Source organism: Triplophysa dalaica, chromosome 7, assembly GCF_015846415.1.
Source record: "Triplophysa dalaica isolate WHDGS20190420 chromosome 7, ASM1584641v1, whole genome shotgun sequence".
Lineage (NCBI taxonomy): Eukaryota > Metazoa > Chordata > Actinopteri > Cypriniformes > Nemacheilidae > Triplophysa > Triplophysa dalaica.
This window is the reverse complement of record NC_079548.1, coordinates 24,990,245-25,015,307: the sequence shown is the minus strand read 5'-3', so window position 1 is coordinate 25,015,307 and position 25,063 is coordinate 24,990,245. Positions and strand designations below refer to the sequence as shown.

Sequence of the window (25,063 nt, the reverse complement as noted above, 5' to 3'; positions counted from 1 at the left end):
GACAGCAGAGCAGTCTGAAGAGCTCACAGCGTGTGAGGTGACCATATAGTGACTGCAGAACAAACCACCAGTGTTGGGCAAGTTACCTCCAAGATGTAATAAGTTATACATTATTACTTACTGTCATTTAAAAGTATTTAGTTTTATGACAATATTATTGTCTTTGAATTGTAATGTGTTACACTACTTTGGCATTACTTTAATCAAAATAATCACAAAAATTTGAACCCTGGAAAAAAACATCCAAAGACATTCAAAGGGTTTCCATTATAACTCCATTGGAAATCAAAAGGTTTCATTAAAAACGTTTTTTGTAGTGAGTTTTGGACATCTTTTGAGTATGATTTAATGATCTTTTTTTTTCATTACAATCAATAAAATTCCCATCATAACCGTTAAATCCAGTAGAATTAATGCGATGGTTTCTATCGCTTTTTCAGCAGTGTATGCAAGAATGCAGAACTATTGGTGGAAAATTCTTCCTAACTTAGTCCGGTTAACCACATCTCTCACAACATCCAAAAACCTACTTAAAACACATCTCTTCTGTGAATACTTGAACGACAAATGAAAAAAACTCTCTCTTTCTCTCAACAGGTAGTGGTCTAGCTTTTGTTGGGACTAGTAACTTTGTATTAACACCTGTTGTATTATGGCTCCTGTATGACATATCGCTTATTGCTCTCTAAACTCTTTGGTAAGTCTCTTTGGATAGAAGCTCGTGGCACAATTTAACTAACAATCGCTGTCAGAATTGCTAAACTAGACAAACGGCTATCTTGTGAATTATGGTAGAGGTAGAGGCCACTATATGATGCAACCTATAGCCTAATGACAGGGTAAAACACAGAACAGCTTTCTACTTTCATTTTGTTTCTATTCTTGTTTCTCATTCTTGCTGTTTCAGCCCCAAATTCTCTTGTTTCATGCATTTCCTATAGGTGCTCCTATATGCTTTCTGCATTTCCTATAGGGCTTCCTTAAGCTCCCCTCTCAATCTGTCCAGCTCCTCCTGATGATCGTAAGGGCTCAGATCCGTCTGCAGCTCAGTCATAGTTTTATTTTCCACAGTCTGCTGAATCTTCTGAAAACTTGACATCTTGTATGTTGTATGATGACGGCAGCATGTTGAGTACACAGGTACCTCCTCCTCTTCAGCCAGCCAATGTTGGTCACTGTTGCACCAAAATACTGATATCAGCTAAAATCTCTGTAACTTTCATTTTAATTCTGTGTCACGGCCCTGCAGGAGTCCACAGTTTCTGTAGATAAGTTATACAGTATGATCTTGTGACCGCAGATGGTTGATTCGCCTCTCTCCATTAGCATCTAACAGAAAGAGAAACAAAGAACAAGAATGAGCAACATAGATCACTACAACCTGAGCCCTGTGTTATCTGTTTTATCTATTTATCTGAAAAATCGCAAATGTAAAGCTGTCAAGCAAACTCTGGTGCGCACCAAAGTATCGAACACGGGACTAATTTAAGGAGTTGGTTGGAGTTAGGTTTCACACGAATTTTGGTGCGGTTTGCGTGAAAATGAAAGCGACACGGACCTGGGTGCGCACTTGATGAGGAAGTAAAGTGACACGCACGTGCCTATAAGACGCTTACGGTGTATTTCCTTTAATGAAACGCATGTAAGAGATGATAATGTTGATGATTTACCTTGGATTTGAGTGAGAGTGCAGTCTGCATCGTATTTCAGTGTTTGGCGAGTGGAATCAGAGCGGCAGGTCATTGGTAATCCACTGTTTCCTCAACATGTTCTGTTTGTAAAACACAATATATTGATCCATGTTCTGTTGTCTGTCATGTGTCATACACATTTTTGATGACGTAAGAACAATGCAAATGCACCAGGGTTCGACAAAATCAAGTTGAGTCTGAAACCAAACCAACGCTGGTGGGGGCACCGGGAACAATCGCACTCAAGTTCGGACAGCAGCAAATGAGCCCAATCTGAAAACGCCCTTAGATGTTACTCATTTTCTTCTTCCCTGGTCATAAATAGATAAAAATGTAGATTGGCCTAATTGAAATCTGTAAAGTAAGACGAATAAGTCCTAGTTTATTGTTAGACAGTGAGACTAGTTATTAAGACACTATGTTAATTTAGTGACTATGTAACTGGCCCCAGGTGTATTTATATGGTGTCTAACGGCTGTGAATGAGCTGCAGTTGTGTCTGGAGTTGAGTATTGTGAGATGACTCCCTCATGTGGCTGTCCTGCTGAATTATTGGCTTCCAACAAATTACAGAGTTGATTTTAAGATCCTCCTCTTTGTGTATAGTTCCTCAGACTACACCTGTGACCTCATTCAGTCTCTAGATATCTTACAGATGCTTTAACAAGGTGCTTTTATCTGTTCCCCGCTCTTATTGTAAATCCAAAGGTGATGAAGCTTTCTCTGCTGCTCTTAAGATCTGGATCAGTTCACCTCTCAACATCACGGCCTCTCCATCACTAGTTGCTCTTAAAGACTTTTATTGAGTGATGCTGTTTATTTATTCTCAGTATGTTCTTGTTTTTGTTTGATCTATTTAATACTCAATCTTTATCTCGATTGCTGCTGCTGCTTTTCATCCTTTCTCATTTTGATTTTGATCATCATTTCAAACCTGAGGTTTTGTTTTCAATTATTAATTTTTTTATCTTATTTTGTTCTAAAATATACAAATTTTACTGTTAACACGAAGCCTGTTGCTTCTTATGATCTTTGTGAAGGCTTCCTGAGATATTTCAGCAACAAAATCACCAATTTAAGAAATTTGCCTCACTCGAGCTTCAACTGCCTCTCCTGTTATATCATTTGTCTTTTGATGTGAACAAACCTATTGCCCTCCAGGAATTGAAGGAGGTGATTGTCAAGCTTATATCCTCCTTCTGTTATTGATATTATTCATTTGAGATTTAAGTTTGAATTATCTATATAAATTATATATTCGACTGGGTCAGGTCTGATGTCTTATGGATAAGTGTCTCCAAACTGGCTCTGTTCCTGCTAATCTTAAAGTGGCTGCAGTCACTCCCTTGCTCAAGAAACTTTCGCCCAATTTCTGTTTTGCCTTTTATTTCAAAAGACAATTGTGTTGAATCAACTTCAAGATTTTCTTATTAGTATTTGCATGTATGAGGTTTTTCCATCTGGTTTTAATCTACTCACAGCACTGAGTCCGCCCTTTTGAGAGTGTTAAATGATATCCAGCTCTCTACTGATTCTGTGGTTCTTATTCTCAGATATTTCCACCACTTTTGACACAATAGACCAATTTCTACTGTAATCTAGACTAGAGTCTTGAGAAGGTCTGAAAACAAATGTTCTGAAATGGTTTCAGTCATATTTCTCTGATAGAAAGTTTGAAGCTGGCTCATTTTTTCTCTGTTTATACACCTCTGACCTGTAGCCTTCGACAAGGCTCCGTTTCATCTCCTTCATTATTCTCTCTATATATGCTTCCGCTTGGCTTTATCCTACTTCTGTAAAGAAATTTATTATCACCATAAAAGCAAACTTGAACTTGATTATTGGTATTGCTGTCAGTTTTTTCTCTGTAAAGCACTTTGGCTCAACTACAGTTGTCTTGAATTTGTGCTCTATTAATAAAGTGTATGTTGTTAAAATAGAATTGTTAAAACTAGGAGAGGATTTATAGTTCCCATCATGCTTTGCTTAAGACTGCATATGCAGACTAATTTTCTTTTAGTATTTTATGTATTTTTAAATAAAGAGAAAAACTGCTAAGTATTAAATGTTCATTTATTCTTGAGATTTAGAAGAGTTTGTTATATTTTTGAGTTTGTGGTGCCTTTGCTTAGGCTCTGGGAGGTTATGTTTTAAAATGAATTTCTTTTGAGCTCTTATAACTTTATATCTTCTTGGAAAACATCTCTAAAAATCCTGTTTGTAGATTGGGCACGTCAAAGCTTTTGTATTCTTTTAGTATGTGTGTAATGTGCAATAGAAGTGAAACTTATTTTTATAATCACATCTGGCTTCATGTTGATTTACATTTGGAAATGTTTCTTATAGTAAATATAGAATTTTATGTTGCATGAAACAAGAGTGCAAAACTTTATGAATCGCACCAAAGATCCAGGCAAATCCAGAATGAATGTAATTATTTTCAGAAGGACACTTTTTTGAATCTGCCATACGTGTACACTAATACAACACAGTTTTTTTTTGATGTATGCATTTTTTCACTAAATAAAACATACGATATAAAGACATTATTTAAGAATCTGAAGAGAAGTTTATCTAATGTCTTACACAGAAGTGTGTGTTTGACGTCTCTGAAGAAGCTGTGTTTTGTGATTTGTTTAGTGAAGATTTGTATTCAGTGTGATTATTGCCAATTCGCCACCCACTATTCTGTTACTTAGTCATAATTTATAAAAAAATACCCTGTTGAAAAAAAGATTTTTATGGAATTAAAAGAGCAGTATGTGTTATGGACATCTAGCGGTTGAACTTGGTATTGCAGTGTAAATTCAAAATATTCAGGGGGTTCATGTGAGGCAAAGGCAGTTTATTGAAGTCGTGCCACTCTGTGCAGCTATTTACATCATAGCAAGTCCACAGTCCATCTACTTGAACTGGGGGCAGATATTTCGAAAATCACTGGCATGAATCACAATTAAACTGCATATTTATGATCAATAATTTAACGTAAGTTAACATTTTTTTGCTTTGCATGCTGTTGTTTCTTACCTCAGTTTGCTAAAGTCGCTGTTGATCTTTATAACTGTCAAACATTATTTACTGTCATAGTTATATAAGAGAGAACACTCAATGTACTGTGTCTCAATATATTTACAGTAAATATGATTATAAAGTACAATTTAAACATGATCCATTTATTTAAATAGCTTAAATAGATTAATGTTAATGCCACTGCTTCAGCAGAATGATAAATGTTTTTAAATGGATGTGAATACAAGAAACGCTTTTGTGAGGAAATAGCTATTCATGTAAAGAATCGACTGCCTGTATCCATTAATGCTTAACATGTTTTACACCAAACAATACATTTGTTGGGAATGATTTGTTGATTTTACTATGTTAAACAAGTTATTTTAATTATTTTTATAATTTTTAGTGGCGACTGACATCACTGCCATTATAGGATTGGTTGAGTTGAACCACGTGATCCATGTTAGCCGTCATGCTTTCTCCACTTCAGGTCAAGTATTAAAGACCTTCAGTCTCCTTTAATAAAACAATCTCTCATTCAGTCATGAAACTCTTCACACAGCTGATTGGTTCTCATAAAGCTTCCAGTGTGACCAATCAGTGTTTAGATCTCAACCCTTTATCTCTGTCCTGACTTGACTTCAGGCATTTTTAATGGAGTCTCATCTGCCTAAATCTGAAACATGATTCTCTCTGCTTTTCTTGTCACAGCATGTATGTTATTCCCAGTAATAATGTGCATGTGCCAGCAATAAAATCCATTTAAAATATTTTAGATTAAAATGAATAAAGATTTTAACTTTATAAAGTTCTCACTAAATCTGAAAGTTTAAGTCTAATCTGATTTTATGGGTTATTGAAAGCTATTTAAATATTATATAAAGAAACATTGGATGTTTTGTGGTCAATGTGTTGGAGGTGTAGAGCTGGAATCTAATAAAGCTGACTGATTGTAATAAGATATAAAGCGTCTTGTAAAGAATGAGGAAAACTCTTTTCATAAAAATAAATCTGGTTCATCTGGATCTGTTACAGCAGTTTTATCTCCACACATAAAAACAAAAAAACTATTGGGAAATTATTTGTACACATTTAAACCTGAAAGATTTATTTAAACACACCTGACAGTCATTTAACAAAATCAACAGTTTTCAGATCAACACAAAACTGTAACATCATGACAAACATTTTCATATAGTAACTGAGATCTTAATGTTCATGGTTCATGTGAAGTTTCTGTCTACACCCTTTATAAATATGTGTTGTTGTTTGTTTAATTCATACTGATCATCTTTCGACTGAATCAGAACGGGTTTATCTGGATCAGCTGTAGTTCCACTGAACTCTTTCTCTATCATAAGGAAGAAAACAAAACAGGTTTAAACACGCCTACATGAACCAAAAGACTCATTTACAAACCTGCACTTGAACTTTAATAATCCAAACAGACGACAACATGAACTGAAATATTTATTAAAAATGGACGTGAAGATTATAATTTTTGTTTCTGCTATTCTGACGATATCTGAAGGTATGTCATCTCTCTCTCTCTCTCTCTCTCTCTCTCTCTCTCTCTCTCTCTCTCTCTCTCACACGCTTTGACATGATCAGTATTAAAGTTCTAGAAGTTCTCCTGAGGTTTTTTTTCTCGCTTGCTGTTTGGGTTCCTCGCCACCGTTTGCATACTGTGTTGCACTATTTGCCTGGTGGGGGCTGCTTTAGAATTCAGAAGTTTTACATAATTAATATTGCATTTAGGAATTTATAGTCCGTTTAATATTTGACCTGTGGTTCTCTCTGCTTTGTCTCAAATGTGTGCTTTCACTGTGCGTGTGTGCGAGTGTGTTTGTGTGTGTGTGTGTGTGTCTATGTCGATGTGTGTAAGCATGTATGAATATTGTGTGTGTGGAGTATTTGTAAGTCTGTCTTTGTTGTTTTCATCTTTTTCTTGTTTTTTCAGGTATATGACTTTAGTTGTTTTACTTGTATTCAATGTATGTCATGTACAGCTGCTTTATATCAATGAAAATTGTAAAAAGCGCTATATAAATAAAGTTGAGTTGAGTTGAATCAATGTATTTTCAGGGGGCTCAGAATTCTCAGCTATGGCCCTGCTGTGTTTATGTGTTTATTGTAGCTCACTACTGCCCTTATCTCACTTCAACAAACAATAAAACTGATATCATGACTGACTCAGCCCTATTCAAGTATTACCAACAACTCAAAGTGAAAGTGGACATTGATCTTTCGACATTTTACCAACACGATCAGCGTTCGCACATTTATAATAATTGTTTTAGACATGATTATTTAGACTTATTGTGTATTTGAAGATGAACTTGTCTCACTCTCTTTTGATGTCAATACTGCTGCGCATCTCTTATGGTGAGTGATATACCATAACATCAAAAGTTTCAATTTAAGTGTGCTTTATTGGCCAGACAAAAATGTATGTATTGCAAACCTAAAGTTAATTAGTAATACACAGAAATATATGAAATAAAGTGTTAAAAACATTTACAAAAGCGAAATATAGAACATTTATACTGAATTCAATTCAATTTTATTTATATAGCGCTTCTCACAATTTCATTGTTGCAAAGCAGCTTTACATTCATAATAAGTAATAAAGATCATACAAGGGGAAAATGGTTTAAATGTAACAATTAAAAACATTCTGAATGAAATAAATAATCTCAAAAGCAAAACAATGAATGTATAAATGTGTGAATGTACCAAGTCTTATTTCATAAGAAATGTACATGAGTTTGAAATTAATATTTGTCATTGTTCAGATCAGCGTGTGAATCAAATTCTGTCTCTAAAATTCTGAGATTAACAGAATGCTGTCAGATTTATTCTTGCCGTGTTCCATCTGTGACAGTCACTTAATCTACATCAGATTTCAATATTCATGTATTCACATGTTTCACTCATGTCTCGGGATGAGATACCAAATATTTTTCATGCATAATTCAAAGTTTTTTTCAACTAAGATTATCACGCTCAAAGACTACAGCATACATTATCCATTATAAAAAAGACAAAATATTTGTAGTAAACTTTCGACCTAGCAGGTGGTACCTCAGCTCAAGGACTGCCCACTTAATAGCGAGGGCCTCCTTCTCCACGGTAGCATACCTAGTTTCCGCGGGGGAAAACTTCCTGCTTATATTGACCACTGGATGCTCCTCACCGTCCTTTGTTTGCGACAGGACGGCTCCTATCCCAGTGTCGGATGCGTCCGTCTGCAAGGTGAAGGGGCAGCCGAAGTCTGGTGCATGCAGAACTGGTGAGGATGACAGCGCCTGCTTCAAGGTCTGGAACAAACTTTCTGCTTCTGTGGTCCACTGAACTTTATCCGGCCGCCCCTTCCTGGTCAGGTTTGTCAGGGGACTGGCTAACGTGGAGAAAGCAGGGATGAAGCATCGGTAGTAGCCAGCCAAGGAATGCTCGTACCTGGGACTTTGTCGTGAGTCTTGTTGCCTTCTGGGCGGCCTCTACCTTCCTGGACTGGGGTTGAATCATACCGCGTCCAACTCGAAAACCCAGATACTGTGCCTCGGCTAGACCAAGGTGACACTTCCTTGGGTTCGCGGTCAGCCCTGCCCGTCTGAGGTCCAGCAAGACTTTGGTAAGGTCCAATGTGGATAGAAAGCGCGCCTTTCCCAATCGGTCCAATAGTTCATCCACTCGGGGCATGGGGTAGCCATCAAAGCTGGACACCTCAATTAGGCACCGGAAGTCATTACAAAACGGAGTGATCCATCTGGCTTTGGCACCATGACAATGGGGCTAGACCACGGGCTACGTGATGGTTCAATCACCTTTAGTTCTTTCATTTTCGTGACTTCCTCCTCGATAGCCAGCCGGCGAGCTTACGGGACTCGGTAGGGTCGTTGCTGGACAATCACTCCAGGAGGTGTTCTCACCTCATGTTGAATGATGTGAGTCTGCCCGGGCCGTTCCTGGAACACATCGGTAAACTGACGGACCATGGTGTTTAGTTCGGCCTTTTGAAGGGAAGACAGCTGCTCTCCCATATGTACCACTGGGGTCTCCGTCTCTGCGAAGGCGGCCATTTGGGGGGCTGGGGCGATCCACTTCTTGAGGAGGTTTATGTGGCCTTTATGTGACCGGCCCCACCTTCTCCAGGATACTGCATGGTCTACTCCAGGACGCCAGGAACTTGGAGGTGGCTGTGGGGGTCAAGATGAGCACTCGATCTCCGGTGTGGAATTCTCGGGGTTGGGTGGGCCGATCATATAACCTTTTCTGGGCGCGCTGGGCTTCTAGCAGATGCTCCCTCACGAGGGGCATCACCCTGTCGATTTTGTATCTCATCTGTTGAACATGTTCAATTACACTCCGGTGTGGGGCTGGTTGTTGTTCCCAAGCATCCCTGACCACATCTAACAGCCCCCGTGGCTGTCGACCGAACAACAGTTAAAAAGGAGTGAAACCTGTGCACGCCTGGGGTACTTCTCTTACCCTGAACAGAACATAGGGGAGCATCAAATCCCAGTCGCACCCATCCTCTGTCACCACTCGCCACAACATCCTCTTTAACGTTTGGTTGAACCTTTCCACAAAACCGTCAATGGTTAAAATCTCAGATGGAATTCCTACTCGGCTGAACAGCACGAACATCTCTTTTGCGATGGCCTTTGTTTTCGCTTTCCTGAGGGGTACGGCTTCCGGATACCGGGTGGCATAGTCCACTATAACCAGGATATGCTCATGGCCCCGGGCAGACCTCGGCAGTGGCCCTACCAAGTCCAGACCAATCCGTGAGAATGGTATCTCTATGATGGGTAACGGAATCAGAGGACTGGGGGGAGGTCTGTGCGGAGACGTCTTTTGACACGTTGGGCAACCCTGGCAAAACCTCTTGACCTCTGTTTCCAATCCCGGACAGTGAAAACGGTCGCAAATGCGTTTGGAGGTGTAGGTAGCACCTAAATGTCCAGCCATCGGATGTACGTGGGCCAGCTCCATGATGATGCTGGTTTTGGTCTTTGGTACCACCAATAAAGTTTTCTCCTCCCCCCGCCTTTGGGCGACACAGTACAACAGACCCTTGTTGATTACAAAATATGGCGTTGGATGAGGTGCCGGTATCCGTATTTCCTCATCTACCACTCGCACCTGGTTCCAGCAGTGTCGGAGTCGGTCATCCTCCCTCTGCTATCTCCCAAAAGACCCACCTTCTTCTATTCCCTTAAACAGATCAACAAATGGATTAGAGGGCGGAGGGTCCGACTCACCTCCCTGGTTATTTCCGGACGCCATCAGTACGGGCTTCGGTCTCAGCGTGCAACGACGTCGGGGAAAACTAGGTTTCCTGGGACTGGGCTGTACCACTGTCATGAGAAGCTGGTCAAATCCTGGCCAATCTCTGCCGAGCAGAACCGGGACCAGTAAGTCATCGACGACTCCCACCTCCATCGTCCATGAACCAGGTTTGGCCACGATCTCGACTTGGCAACTCCAGACGTCTCGGGTCTCACCATGAACGCAGGTTATGGGTGGCCAGGAGGTCTTTTCCATTTCTGGGGGAAGAACGTCGGCGCGTAGTAGAGTCATCGAGCTGCCAGAATCGAGGATGGCCTTCATCGGGTTCCCGTCGACCCGTACTATTCATTCCGGAGCACCGGAAGGAAGCTTCTGGTGTGCACCACACCCCGCAAGCCAGGCTCTCGGTGCTGGAGATGCCGCTTCGGTGGGCATGGGCTGCTTCGACCAGGTCTCGGAGGGAACTGGGATTCCGCATGCCTAATGGCCGTCTGAACCGGCATGGCAAAGCTCGAAGCAGACGATCGATGATGAGTTTTTCAGCCACCTGTGCTGCTGTGGGTGCTTCCACCATTAGCCAGAGTTTTGCCAATTGTGCCAGCTGTGCTGCTTGGGTTCGTACGGGGCGATGCTCATCATAGGTCCACTGGTGAAACTGCTGGGCGGCTGCTACCAGTGACAAACCCACCCGGGCAATAATATCCGTTTTCAGACTGTCGTAGTCATCATTATGGGGTGGTTGAAGAGTGAAGTACGTCTGCTGGGCTTCGCCTGTAAGAAAAGGCGCCAGGATCTGTGCCCACTCTCCCTAATCCCAGGTCTCCCGTGTTGCAATTATCTCGAAGGTATGGAGGTAAGCGTCCACGTTGTCCAGCCCCGTGAGCTTGGTCAGATGGCGATGGGCGGTACCTCTGGCTTCCGGGAGTGGGACTTGCACCGCGGCATTGGTTACCCTTTCGAGGATCTGTTCAACTCTCTCTTGTCGGCGGTTCATCTGTATGCCCGCATTCTGCACCAACTGGGACGGGCAGAAAGCATAACAGACACAGTACTGTAATTTACAAGCCCCGGACGGAGATTTATTGTATGTGACAAGGTGAAGCTGGCAAAGCAATATGGGGAAGCAGCTCCTTTTAATCTCCGTCCGTGGGGTGCTCCTTTTAGATCCGTGTGGGAATGGTGCTCTTGTAAAGAAGTGTCTCGTGAAGAGGTGTCTTGTGAAGATATATCCTCTCGTCGTCACCCACTGGATTCTGTGGCAAAATAGAAAAGGCAGTTAGCATGTAAGCAAACTCTCAGGAGAACATGTCCTCTCTCTTCCTCTTTCTCCTGTGTTTATAAAGCCTGCTCTTCCTGTGGTCCCGTAGTTGACGACGTGCAGGTGGTGTGGCGTGATTAGGTGGTTTCCAAGGCGACGATGATTGGCCCTTGGCCTGCTCGCCACACAGTAAACAAAATCATCTGAAAAGAGAAACACATGTACAAAACTGTTACAAAAGCGACATATAAAAGCACATGTCTGAGCTTCTATTTCAGTTTGCAGATCTTGTTTGGCAGTGAAAAGCGGGAGATTATTTCCCCCCCCACATCTTTGATTGAGACAATAACCAGTCGATAGCTATTGTAGTGTCTTTATTTCAAGAAGAAGTTATGGGATTTTTTCAGCGTTACCGTGGTGCTCAGTCTTGCTCCGGTAGGTTTATAATCGTGCAGATCATAGACACAACCTGAATAAAACCCACCTGAAGCAACTAATCAAAGTTCTTCTTTTCCGCTAAAAATCCCAGGCAGGTGTGTTAGATTGTGTTTGGAAAGAAACTCTTCAGGAAGCGGATTGATCAGCATTACTGTAACTGCACATGCTCTCATGTGGCTGTGAACGTACACAAGCAAAAAAAACACCAGCGATCACAAAATGATCGACACAAAGTAGTCTTCTCATTTTTATCTGATGTCATCTGATACATACGTGAAAAACAGATTTCCACAAGTAGTCTGAAATCACTGTTTATTAAACTAATGTCGTCTTCTGGAAACTCCAGTCAGAGAAATGCATTTAGCAGTTCAGCACACTCATCATCATACAGCTAGACAAACACACAATCACAAAACACAAGCAACAAAAGCACAATGAACTTCAGCTTCCAGTAAGACTGATGAAATAATAAACAACACAAGATATTTGAACACCCAGTGTTTGCTGTGCATTTAGTGTTAATGTGAAATTGTGTGATGTGACATTGTGGTTACATGCAGTCAGTGACATTATTGGACCCCTGACCGATGTCTCTAATCTGACTGATGTGAGTGGAGTAGACCGAGACATGTCTGCTTCTGCTGTTCACTTTAAAGAATCGATAGCTCAATGACGTTTGCAACCTTCAAATGCGTCCTTCAAGTGTGCAGAATCCACATTGGGATTTACCTCATGTGTGCCCTGTCCTTCCCACAGAGCCCTTCAAGGGCACAACAACGCCATCTGGGATTTCCCAGAAACTTTATTTCTTTAGGACAACATAACAAAGAAATGTTCTGTTTGTAGTAGATAACCTACCTGAAAGTTTGCCCTACAGTAAAGAAACAATCAGAGTAAAACAACCATTTAGCCAAATAAGCGAAATTTGTACGTTTATGTAAATTAAGACTTTTTATTTTGTTAAGGGTTCACAGTGAAGGGTTCATCAGGTCCTCTGGTTGTTCCTCTGGGAGGTTCAGTTCTTCTGCCCTGTTCTGTTGATTCACTCTCATCACTGAAGGATCTGGAGGTGGAATGGAAAAGATCAGACTCACAGACTCTCATTCATCTGTATCAAGATGGAGATATTAGACCAGATTTCCAGAATGAGGATTATCATGATAGAGCTCATTTCTTCACTGAGGACATTAAACAGGGAAACTTCTCTCTCCTGTTGAAGAATGTGAGACAAGAAGATGAAGGACAATACACATGTACAGTTCACAGTGGACAAGAGTCTGGTGAAACTGTGGTGGAGATTAAAGATGTTGGTGAGTTTGATCATATGAGTTCTTCACATCATGTTTCATAGAAATTTAGAAATAGTTTTATATTTTACTTGATATGCTTTCAGAGCGTCTGATAGTGTCTGGATCAGATCAGTCTTTATCAGTGTATGTGGGTGAAGACGTGACTCTGAACTGCTCTGTGGACTCTCACATCCCAACTGAAGACATTGAAGAGGTTTCATGGAAGAAAAGAGTTCAAGATAAACACATCACAGTTCTGCTCTATGAAAGCAATACAACTCTATTAGACGCATCAGATGAGCGATACACAGACAGAGTTGAGTTCTTCAGTGATGAAATCCACAGAGGAAACTTCTCTCTCAGACTGAAGAGAGTCAGAACTGAAGATAAAGGACTGTACATGTGTCAAGTGTTTGCTGGACGATTCTCAGACAACACGACTGTAATACTGGAACAAATGGGTGAGTGAATAAATAAATATGAAAACATGTTTACAGCTCAAACGTTTAGTTATTTATTACATATTTTCTCTGTATTTTCATTTTTTATGTGTTTTGGGCAAAGAGCTTGACATTAATTTAACAATATTAAAATATGTGCCACTAACAAGTGATATTAGGAGAATAATTGTTAAAGAATATTGACACTGATCATTTAAAAAAGTACACTGATATTAAAAGAACAAATGTTCTGCCCAGCGTCATGTTTTGTGTATTAAAGATAAAAAGCATCAACATTCTTATGTTTCTTCTGTGTTCCTCTAAAAGAAAGAAGGTCATACAGATAAAACATGTCAGTCAGTAAATGATGACAGATATTTAATCTCTTGGGTTAAACAGATATTTCTCTTATATGTCAGTAGGTGTCAGTATTACACAATTCAGTCTAATGACTCGACAACGTCACAACAGATGTCATGTGTTTCACAATATTGTGTTAACTGTGTCAATATTGATGTGTTTATATTTAGTGTGTAAAACAATAATCATGAAGTTATTCATATTATGTCATGTCATGTGTACAGATCTAGTTATATTTGTGATGGCCATATGTCTTCAGTAATACAGTGAATTATTTTACTGGTCCTCACTAATAAAAAGGCTCATAATTCAGTCAAATACGTTTTGTCTTTAAATCTAATGTGTGTGTGTGTGTGTGTGTGTGTGTATTTGTGTGCTACAGGTTTCTCTTCTTTACACATAATGGTGTTGATTCTGTGTATTTCTGCATGTGGATCTGCTCTTCTCTTCTGTTCTCTCATCTACTGCAGAAACAACACAGGTATGATTATGAGAAATTTTCTTCAATAAAAGATTGAAATTGTATATTTTTTGTATTTTAATCAAATCTTAATATTAAAGTGCGTTAACTGATTTTTTTTAATTTAGTTTTAAGTGTTATTAAATTATTGTATATGTATTGGTCTGTTATTTATAGGGGTTTCATTGGTGTTATGATTTTGATTAAGCTATAATAGTCTGAGTTTGCCATGAAAAAAGCCTTTGTTACTGATATTGATGAGAGATCAAATAAACATTTTCTTCAGTTCAGAAAGTGACACTATTTCTTCTTGACTCACATGGCACTCGAGATAATAAATGAAAAATAAGTTAAACTGACCTTTGTGATTCTAAGTCTGCACCTATCTTGAACTATAAAAATGTCTAAAAGATTTCCTCAATCATGTACAATCTTTACTTTCTTTTCTAAATGTTCAATCTTTTTCAGGGTTCCGTGTGGAAGATTCTTTTATGGTTGATGGGGAACTTTCAGTGGTTCTGCCCTGTTTCATTGATCCACATTTAATAACAGAGGGTCTGAAGATAAAATGGAGAAGATCTGGTTTAAAGAGTCCAGTGTGTGTGTATGAAGATGGATCAGAAGTCCAGCATGAGGATTATCATGATCGAGCTCATTTCTACACTGAGGACATTAAACATGGAAACTTCTCCCTCCTGTTGAAGAATGTGAAAAAGGAAGATGAAGGACAATACACATGTACAGTGAACAGCAGACTGAGACCTGTGTTTTCATTCAGTGTGAATTTGAAAGATTTTTATGGTAAGTTGAAGAGATTCAAAAGTCTATTACATCACATGTGTGTTTCCAGACAGTAAAGTGAGTTTGATTGAGTCCTGTTATAAATCTATCAGTATATTGATATCCAGCACTGGACTGGTTTATATAAACTGGTTTAATCCTTCAGTCTAAAGATCAGCTGCTATTTCACAGTGAAATGTGTCTTTGTGGACAGTAGATGTTTTATCTGTTGAGGTCTTGTGATGCTGTAGAGATGTAGATGTGTTTGTGTGAGATATGTAAGGAATAACTGATGACGGGCCGTTGAATTCTTTATAATAATGCACACCTGAGGTGGTAATACGGCTGCGATGCATTAAATCTTTTCTAAGAATTCAACGGACCGGAGTCAATTATTCGACTTATACCACAGTCACGGTCGTTTTGTGTATCTTAGACCCGGTTTCACAGACACAGTTTAGTTTAAACCAGGACTAAGCCTTAGTTGAATTAAGATATTTTTATTCTTAGAAGAATACATTACTGGTGTGCATCTTGAGACAAATCAATGGCACCAATATATTTTGAGATATTTATATTCAGTTAAAACAGGTCACACATTCATTTTAGTCTGGGACTAGTCTTAAGCCTTGACTGTGAAACTTGGCCTTAGTGTTTTATCTTTAACCCGATGATTGTGTCATGTTGTTTGCCGTTAACTTTCATATACACTTTAATTTTTCATCTGGAAAGTCCTGTACATGTTGTTCATAAATATGGAAACAAACAATGGAAATTGACGATTTGTTGTCATTTTGTTTGTTGTTGGATCCGTAGTCTATTGTGGACAGTTCAGTCAAACCTCACTCAGTAACTCTGTGTAGTGATATTGAACTGTGATTCGGTCGACAGATCTGGAACTACTTCATAAGTGTGCGTTTTGAATAATAAATAACACACACACATAGACCGTTTGTCAGCCAGTCAGAATAAATCATTCAACAGTCCTGTGTTATAATTAAAGATAAACTGATGTTAAACAGCACCAGTGAAGAGATAAATCAGATCCTACATCACTTTCATTTGTGTCTTACAGACAGTTTTGAGAAGCAACATTTTCTCTGTGATCAGTTTTGTGCTGCAGGAATTAAACATCATATAAATCACATTTAGTGAAGATCAGTGTTGCCAGATTGGGCAGTTCACACCCAGTTTTGAATTGATTGTGCGGGTAAACGTTAGTTTGGAAGAGTGAGCGGATGAAATCTGTGCTGCTTTGGTATCAGTTTGGTAGTTCTCAGACATTTACATTTTATAAGATAATTCATCCAAAGTTCAGTTGTTTTTCAGCATCATGTTTAAGATGAAACTGACAGCTGGTCTTGTTCTGCTTCTGTTCTTCATGTATCTCTCACACTGGAGCTTAGTTTGTGTTAAAACAAGTTGGATCTGTCACACTTTGTGTTAAACGATTTCTACTCATCTCATAAATTGTATTTTATGTTCATCAGGGAGTCCTGGATAAAGGTTGGCGATCTAACTTCCTTTGCTGATTTGATCCCTACTGACTGTGCACTTTTTAACTCTCTCGTCCGTGTGGACGCAGGGTGAGATACTAACAACTTTAAAGAACTCTCTCTCTGTACACCCTCGACTGGTCCCTTTTCCAGTTTTGAATCTCAGTTTCTTCAGTTAGACTGTAATGGTCTTGTGTGTTTAGGTGTTATTTACCGTCCTCCGCACTCTTCTAAGGATTTTATACAGCACTTCACTGATCTGATCGGCAATATCTCCACTGATAATGATTGCTTTTTATTGGTTGGCGATTTTAATACCCATGTCTGCTGTCCGTCAAACCCCCATCACTTGACTTTCTTAATCTTATTGACGCTTTTAATCTATCTCAGTGGATCAGTGACTCTACCCATATTCAGGTCCATACGTCTGATCTTGTACTGTCATATGTGCTTGATGTAACGGACATTGTGCTCTGAGATTTTATGATCTCTGACCATAAGCCCATACTATTCTCACTATCTGTTTCAGATGTCTCTCTTTCTTCGACTACACCTGTAATTCTGTCTCGGTTCTACTCTCCTCAGTTTAGCATAAATTTCATCTTGTGCTTTGCTGAATGTTGCTCATAGTTACGATTGGATCAACCATTATCTGACTTGGATGCTGATCAACATCTTATCCTTATGAATTCTTAAGGTAGCAAAATGCAACTGCTCCTCTTAGGCCTCACAACATAATCCAAAATCTGAACTGTGGCAAAACTCTGACACTCGTCTCTTAAGAAAGAAAATGTTCAGAGACTTTCTTAAAGCTTACCAGACTGCAGCTAAGTCTGCGAAAGCTGCATATTTTCTGATCTAATTGAAATGAATCACTCTAAACCTAAAGACTTACAGGTGGGGTATACAATGGAAGCATAGGGACAGCATAAGTACAACAACAAGCATAAGTGCAATAAAAAAAGAAGACTGATCTCATATAACCTAACACAGTATACAGATTTAAGTTAGAAGTTATTTTTTTTGAAGAGTAGAGAAGAGATAGAAGGCAGAACTGATCAGTCAGATGTTGACATAAGAGATGTGTTTTCAGACGATTCTTAAAGATGGCGACAGAATCTGCAGATCTTGTAGCAGCGGGCAGATCATTCCACCTAAGTGGAACCAATCCGTAGAAGGTACACGAGAGAGACTTTGCGTCTCCCCCACTTTGACTGAGTCCCTGATCATATCATCTGCTTCCGCCGATTTAAATGCTTTTGAATTTATCAGTCTGCAGGAATTGAAGGAGGTGATTGTCAAGCTTAAACCTTCTTTCTGTTCCTGTGATATCATTCACCCAAGATTTTTAAAATGAATTATTAATTCGACTGGGTCAGGTCTGGTGTCTCATATTAATAAATGTCTCCAAACTGGCTCTGTTCTTGCTAATGTTAAAGTCTCTACGGTCACTCCCCTGCTCAAGAAGCCATCACTGTATTCCTCTGACCTAAACAATTTTTGGCCAATATCTGTCTTGCCTTTCATTTCAAATGTTTTGGAGAAAATTGTGCTGAATCAACTACAATGTTTTCTGTCAAGTAACTGTATTTATGAGGTTTTTAAATCTGGTTTAAATCTCCTCACAGTCCGCTCTTTTGAGAGTGTTAAATGATATTTACCTCTCTACTGATTTCAGAGACTCTGTGGTTCTTATTCTTTTAAATGTATCATCCGCCTTCGATACCGTAGACCACTCCTCACTAATATCAAGATTGGACTCTTGGGAGGGTCTAAATGCGTTCTGAGATGGTTTCAGTCATACCTGTCTTATAGAAAGTTTTTAGTGAAGATGGGAAACCTCTTCTCCTGCACCCCTGACCTGTGACCTTCCACAAGGCTTGATTTTAGCTTCCTCTCTATTTTCTCTTTACATGCTCCCTCTGGGCTCTATTCTACGTAATCACAGCGTGTCATTTCATTTTTACACAGATGAACCTCAAATCTATCTATCAATTAAAAGAAACAATTCCACTGCGATTACTTCTCTTGCGAAATGTTTAGAGGAGGTTTAATCATGGCTAGCCCACAATTTCCTCTTCTTAAATGAAGACAAGACCGAGCTTATTGTTTTCGGTCCCAATGCGAACTCTAAGTTTATAAGAACTGATTTAAAAAGCTTATCTGTTTTTAGATCCTCACGGGTACGTAACCTACGAGTTTTTGTTGACCAGCATTTAAAATTTGATAAACATATCCCTTCTGTTATTGGATCCAGTTTTTATCAGCTCCGCTTGAAGTCCAAAATCAAATATTTTCTCACAACTAAAACTCTAGAAATGGCTTTCCATAGTTTTGTTACGTCTCGTCTAGATTACTGCAATTCTTTATATTGCGATACATCTAAGCATCAAATTGCGCGTCTTCAGCTTGTTTAATATGCGGCCAGACTTCTTTTAAAGTGTCGTAAACATGAACACATCACTCCAGTTCTTAAATCTCTATATTGGTTCCTGGTTTGTCAGAGAATAGACATTAAAATTCTCCTCTTTGTATATAAATCCCTACACAACATGGCCCCTGTCTACCTCTCTGAACTTCTTCATCTCTAGACCTCATCCAGAAGCCTATGATCCTGTGACCAGGCATTGTTGACAGTCCTTCACGTTGGGCTTAAGTGTAGAGGTGAACGTGCATTTGCAGTGGTAGGGCCGAGACTTTAGAATGTCCTGCGTCTAGAAACTAGAACGGCCCCTTCTCTGTCTGTTTTTAAGTCTCTGCTAAAACTTATTTATTTTCCTTAGTGTATTGATTACTTTGATTTGGACATTTTTAATTTTTAGTCGGGCTGTATTAAATTGTTGACTACAATGATACAGCCATTTTTAAAAGGGTTATATTAAATTTGTATATGGTCTGTTTCTGTATATGTAGAATAAATCTTTTCTCCTGTAAAACACTTTAGTCAGTCTGATGGCTGTTGTAAATGTACTATACAAATAAAATGAACTTGTTTTGGGGATCCCCATCTCATGTGAGACTGAAAGATGTTCAGATGTTTCTTGAAAACAAGCCTAATAGTCAACAACTTGCAAGAGCTCCAGTGGATTTATTTGAGTCAATTATTAGGATTTTTCTGATAACTACAGTTTTCTCATTTCTAACAGATGGAATGATGGACAACAAATGTTTTAATGAGTAATGTCTCATAAGTGCACTGAAGTGGTTCATCTGTCATGTGATCACTGTTATATGAGATGAGATGGTGGTCTAGTGCAGGGGTTTTCAACTAGTTCTGTGCCAGGGACCACCATTCTGACTACCAAGTAATCGGCGGCCCACTATTGTGTGTGTGTGTGTACCAGGGTTGCCAAGTCCAAGAAATATTTAATTATATGCCCATAACCCCTCAAAACCCGCTCAAAAGGAATGAAAACTAGCCCAATCTTTTCCATGTGTCGAATCAAAGTTAACAACTCCCTAAAGACGTTTCTATTGCCATGTTTTTTCATCTGAATGGTTTCCTGGGTATTGTATATATCAATTTGTTCTGTTGAACACAAAATACGTTTTGGGATATTTAGGAAAGCAAACAATTCTGGGTCATGTTTGACTACCATTAATTTTTTTCTGCTATGGTAGTCAATGATTCCAAAGAATTTTTAGCAGCTAACATACTATCAAATATCTTTGTGTTCAACCGGACAAATAATTGTATACAGGTTTGGAACAACTAGAGAAATTCATAACAGAATTTTAATTTTTGGGTGGACTGTCCCTTTAAAAATATCCCACATCTGCCACGCACGCAAATGGACGAGAAACATGTTTTCTCTTCGAAAGACATTCAGAAACTTGCTTAAGAAATAAGGATGGTTACATTTACTGCATAATATATAACAGGGCTCTCAAGTTTTGAAGACAGGCAAGAGTGACACCCCCCCAGAAGAAAATATCTGACACATGACAGTGACAATTTAACCAAATACAAAGTGTTTATTCAATTTCCATTTATAAAATTTGTGTATGTGTGTGTGCGTGTGTGTTTGAGTGCGAGTGTTTGTGAGAGAGAGAGAGAGAGAGAGAGAGAGAGAGAGAGAGAGAGAGAGAGAGAGAGAGAGAGATTATGACTGGTGTTGTTTGTTGTAACAGGAGATCATTACTTACTTTGTGCTCAAAGTGATGCTCGGAGCTCCAGTGGTTTCCTCTGTGTGTGAACGAGGAAGATGGTGAACAATTCCAGGATGCTTTTTTTCATTGGTTGTTGCGTAAAATCTTACCCAGATACAATAGTGCTATTTTCTGATTGGCTATTGTGTAGCCTATTTCTTTTTTTTGATTGGCTGATAAGTCGCAGGCTCGATTAAAACTCCACGGGAGACGAGCTTGATTCCTGCCAATTCCATAGTGAGAGCGATGTTTTGGTAAAAACATCATTCGGATGGACTGTGTCTAATACCACCGCTAATTTCTCCTCTTTGGTTGAGATGAGCTCCCGCATTCCTCCCTGTACTGTAGCCTGTCTGTCAGACTCGTTCTCCACACTTTAGTTAAACGGGCTGGTCCCGGAGTTGCCAGGTATTCATTCGGAGTTTGAAAACACAATAAGAAACGCGTCAATTATCATTTATCCTTAGAATATAAATAAACATTTTGGCGGCCGCAGTACATGAGTACATATGAAAGTAGCCTAAAAACTCGCAACCCGCGGCTACATAATCTTTCCCGCAACTGCATTCTCAAAATAGCCCAATTGTGCGGGAAAACCGCGACCCTGGCAACACTGGTATGTACGTATATGTACGTATATGACGTTGGGGAAGCAAAACACAACGTTAGCAAAGCATAAGATAGACCTGATATGTGCAAAGCAAGCCTATCCTGTGTCAGTTTGAATCTCAACTCGAACTCAAATTATTTTTATTAAATTTAGTATTCACACCAATGCGCAAATATTCTGGAAATGTTTGGAAAAATGATTTATGGAAAAAAAGTGATTTTAATAGTGAAATTAGGTAGGCTGGAAAGCATGTCACGGACCACATGCAATTCCGCTGGGGGCCGCGGTGCACCGGTTGAAAACCCCTGGTCTAGTGGGTTAAACCACTGAACTGGTAAATCAAAGGTTGCTGGTTCGATCCCAGCATCCACCACCAGTGTGTCCTTGAGCAAGACACTTTACTCCACGCTGCTCCCTGTAATAAGTGCACTGTAAGTCGCTTTGGATAAAAGCGTCTGCTAAATGAGTAAATGTAAATGTTATATAAGTAACTAATATAATCTATTATGACTTGAGTTGATCCATCATTGCTCAAATGTTTCTTTACCTCTCCGTCCTCTAACACCTGTTGAATCCGTCACCACACGTTGTTTCAGGACCTCGAAATTTACCAAAAGCATTCAAATGAAGCTTTGTGTCACACACCTGTCTATAGAACATATGACGTGAAAACATTATTAATGAAACATTGTGGGTCAGTTTACTAGACAGGGGTTAGTTTAATCCAGGACTAGGCTTTGGTTAAATTTGGACATTGAAGTAGTTTTTACAAACATGTCTTACAAAAAAACATTACTTGTGGGGAACATTTTGTGACAAAACAGTTCTGTCAGTTCTAACATTTATTTTAGTCTAGGACTAGTCTTAACCCTGTACGGTAAACCACCTCTGTATATCCTCAAATGATTTTACATGTTTTAAGTGTGTGTGAGATGCACAGAGAACGTGATCTGAACTGGTCACGCTGTCTAATGTGACTCACTGTATGTTGACAGGGTTTGACTGTTCACTGCTGCTGGTGTTTGTCTCTATATAGTGTGGGATAGTTTCATGGTAGTAAAAGTACTGAACTAAATATTGATCAAACATTTTGGACGTATTTTTGTGTGTTTTGTTTTGGACTGGAAGTCATTAACTGTATCTGGCAACACTGCATCAGGTACAAAGCAAAATGTTTTACTAAAATGTGAAGAAGCAGATTTTCCAATAAGGCAGATATTAACATCTTTAATCATATTATTACAGGGTTCAAACATTATTATGCATAAAGTAACCTTTACTTTTATTTTGCCTTAACAATGACTTCACATCAGATATATTATGTCTTTCAGATTCATGGTTCACAGTGGTCTATTCTTGTGATCTGGTTGTTCCCCTGGGAGGTTCAGTTCTTCTGCCCTGGTTTAATAAAAAACCCTTTGAAGGAGAAATAAAGAAGGTGAAATGGAGTAAATCAGGATTAGAGAAACCAGTCTTTGTGTATCAAGATGGAGATATTAGACCAGAAGTCCAGCATGAGGATTATCATGATCGAGCTCATTTCATCTCTGACGATATTAAACATGGAAACTTCTCCCTACTGTTGAAGAATGTGAGACAAGAAGATGAAGGACAATACACATGTGAAGTTTACACACAACATGGATATTTGTGTGTCAGCACAAAACTGGAACCAAGACTAATAGGTAAGTCAACAGATAAGTATTCATAGTTATTGTACAATTCATGAGTTTTGACTTTATTTAATGTAGTTAAGCACTAAACAAAATTAGTTTTACAGTTGTGTGAAACCTGAAGCTAATTTCTCAAAACTGTAACCACAACATCAAAACAAACAAACCACATTACATAGATATTGATATGAATACAGGTCTGATACCACAAATACAAACCCTGAGTCATCAGCTTTAGAGGAATATTTCTCACCTTATTTCATCATGTTTAATAGATTTGTGTATGTTTGTCAACAATGTTTATGAATAACAGTTGTGTGTGGATCATTGCTGCTCTGTGTCCACTGTTCCTGTTTTCAAGGGAATTTCTAACATTTCTACAAGATGCTTAATGTTTTTAATTCGTACGATGTGAGTGTAAAAAACAAACTACACATGCAAAACAAAATGGGTAATTTGATGTTTTGTGAAGAAGATTGATACAGAAAGATAATACGTTATGGAATAGACGCTATAGTTTATCTCCCCAGATCAACAACCCATGAGCAGCACCACACTCATGAAGGCCTCATGTAAGACTATATATGTCATCAAGAGCATCAAGATCATTCTGAAAGATTTATTACAAACAAGATTTCAATTGCCAATGACAGCTGGAGGACTTGTTGGTTTTGTTAATCACTGTGTAAATCAGTCAGTGAAGAGTTATATTTCACCTTAGATGATATATGTGTACAATCCCTAAAGCACAGATTTATCAGCTGGTAATTTTCAAAACACATTTGTGATCCATGTGAAACCCCAGATATAAAGTCATTTATTTGTGATGTAATATTTCTACATAAACCCACCCTGATAAAAATAGCATTACATAATTTGAATAGCTTTAAAATACTATTAATTACCACCATTTATCTTACAAAATAACAAAAAAATTTTTTGGCATTAATGAGTGTTATTGATTCCCATCTGCATCTCTTGTGTTTTGGGCAGATTCTGTTATTTTTTCAGCAGGACAACTAACAGAACGCACAGAAAATCCCGTGAAAGTATAATCTTTAGATTTAGGTTTAGTTTGACTAGGGCCGTGTCAAAGAGTAAATCATATTGAAATAAAGTGTTAAAATCAAACTCTGATGCTCGTCACTAATAACTAGATTGAGTCACACTTATGAGTGGAGTTGTAACTATTATTGACATTGATAGTTAACTATCCATCCATCCATTTTCTACCGCTTATCCGGGGCCGGGTCGCGGGGCAGCAGTCTAAGCAGGGATGCCCAGACTTCCCTCTCCCTAGCCACTTCCTCCAGCTCTTCCGGGGGGACACCGAGGCGTTCCCAGGCCAGCCGGGAGACATAGTCCCTCCAGCGTGTCCTAGGTCTTCCCCGGGGTCTTCTCCCGGTGGGACATGCCCGGAACACCTTACCGGGAAGGCGTCCAGGGGGCATCCGGAAAAGATGCCCGAGCCACCTCAGCTGGCCCCTCTCGATGTGGAGGAGCAGCGGATCTACTCTGAGCTCCTCCCGAGTGACCGAGCTTCTCACCCTGTCTCTAAGGGATCGCCCGGCCACCCTGCGGAGAAAGCTCATTTCGGCCGCCTGTATCCGGGATCTTGTCCTTTCGGTCATGACCCACAGCTCATGACCATAGGTGAGAGTAGGAACGTAGATTGACCGGTAAATCGAGAGCTTCGCTTTGCGGCTCAGCTCCTTCTTCACCACGACAGACCGGTACAGCGACTGCATTACTGCAGAAGTTAACTATAATAATTAAAAATGAACATTTGTGCAGTTTTAGTACCCGTTGCACTTCTAGATTGCTGTCAGTGTCTCTAGTTTAACTTTCACAAGACTGTCCAGGAGTTCTCATCTCTTATCATCTAAAACAATTATATTTAATATTCCAAAAATCCTCTTACAGTTATGTTAATGATAACAAATATGCTTGTTGTATTAAAGACTACGCAGTGGTTTAAAAGTTATCAGCAGAAAGTGTAATACACCGGTGAACAGTGTGTGTGATTGTGACACCGGGACACTGTCGTGAGGGATGTGGACCCCACGTACAGCGTCTCATGAGCCTCGTCCGCCTCATTTCCTTTAACACCTGCTGC

The 25,063-nt window shown here is 39.3% G+C and overlaps 1 protein-coding gene across 2 annotated transcripts in view; it reads left to right on the top strand.

Moving 5' to 3' along the window:
- The first annotated feature begins 6,093 nt into the window (after positions 1 to 6,093).
- The window catches only part of LOC130426812 (uncharacterized), a 43,832-nt gene continuing 24,862 nt past the window's right edge, over positions 6,094 to 25,063 (top strand). Inside the window, exons 1-6 of one of the 2 annotated variants that reach the window (XM_056753758.1) lie at positions 6,094 to 6,230; positions 12,656 to 13,000; positions 13,084 to 13,440; positions 14,162 to 14,260; positions 14,708 to 15,040; positions 22,606 to 22,959. In XM_056753758.1, coding sequence (XP_056609736.1) covers positions 6,179 to 6,230; positions 12,656 to 13,000; positions 13,084 to 13,440; positions 14,162 to 14,260; positions 14,708 to 15,040; positions 22,606 to 22,959 — 1,540 coding nt within the window. In that variant the 5' untranslated portion in view covers positions 6,094 to 6,178. Of the gene's footprint in view, positions 6,231 to 6,897; positions 7,085 to 12,655; positions 13,001 to 13,083; positions 13,441 to 14,161; positions 14,261 to 14,707; positions 15,041 to 22,605; positions 22,960 to 25,063 lie in introns of those variants that run through there. The other variant, XM_056753759.1, reaches the window with a different exon arrangement.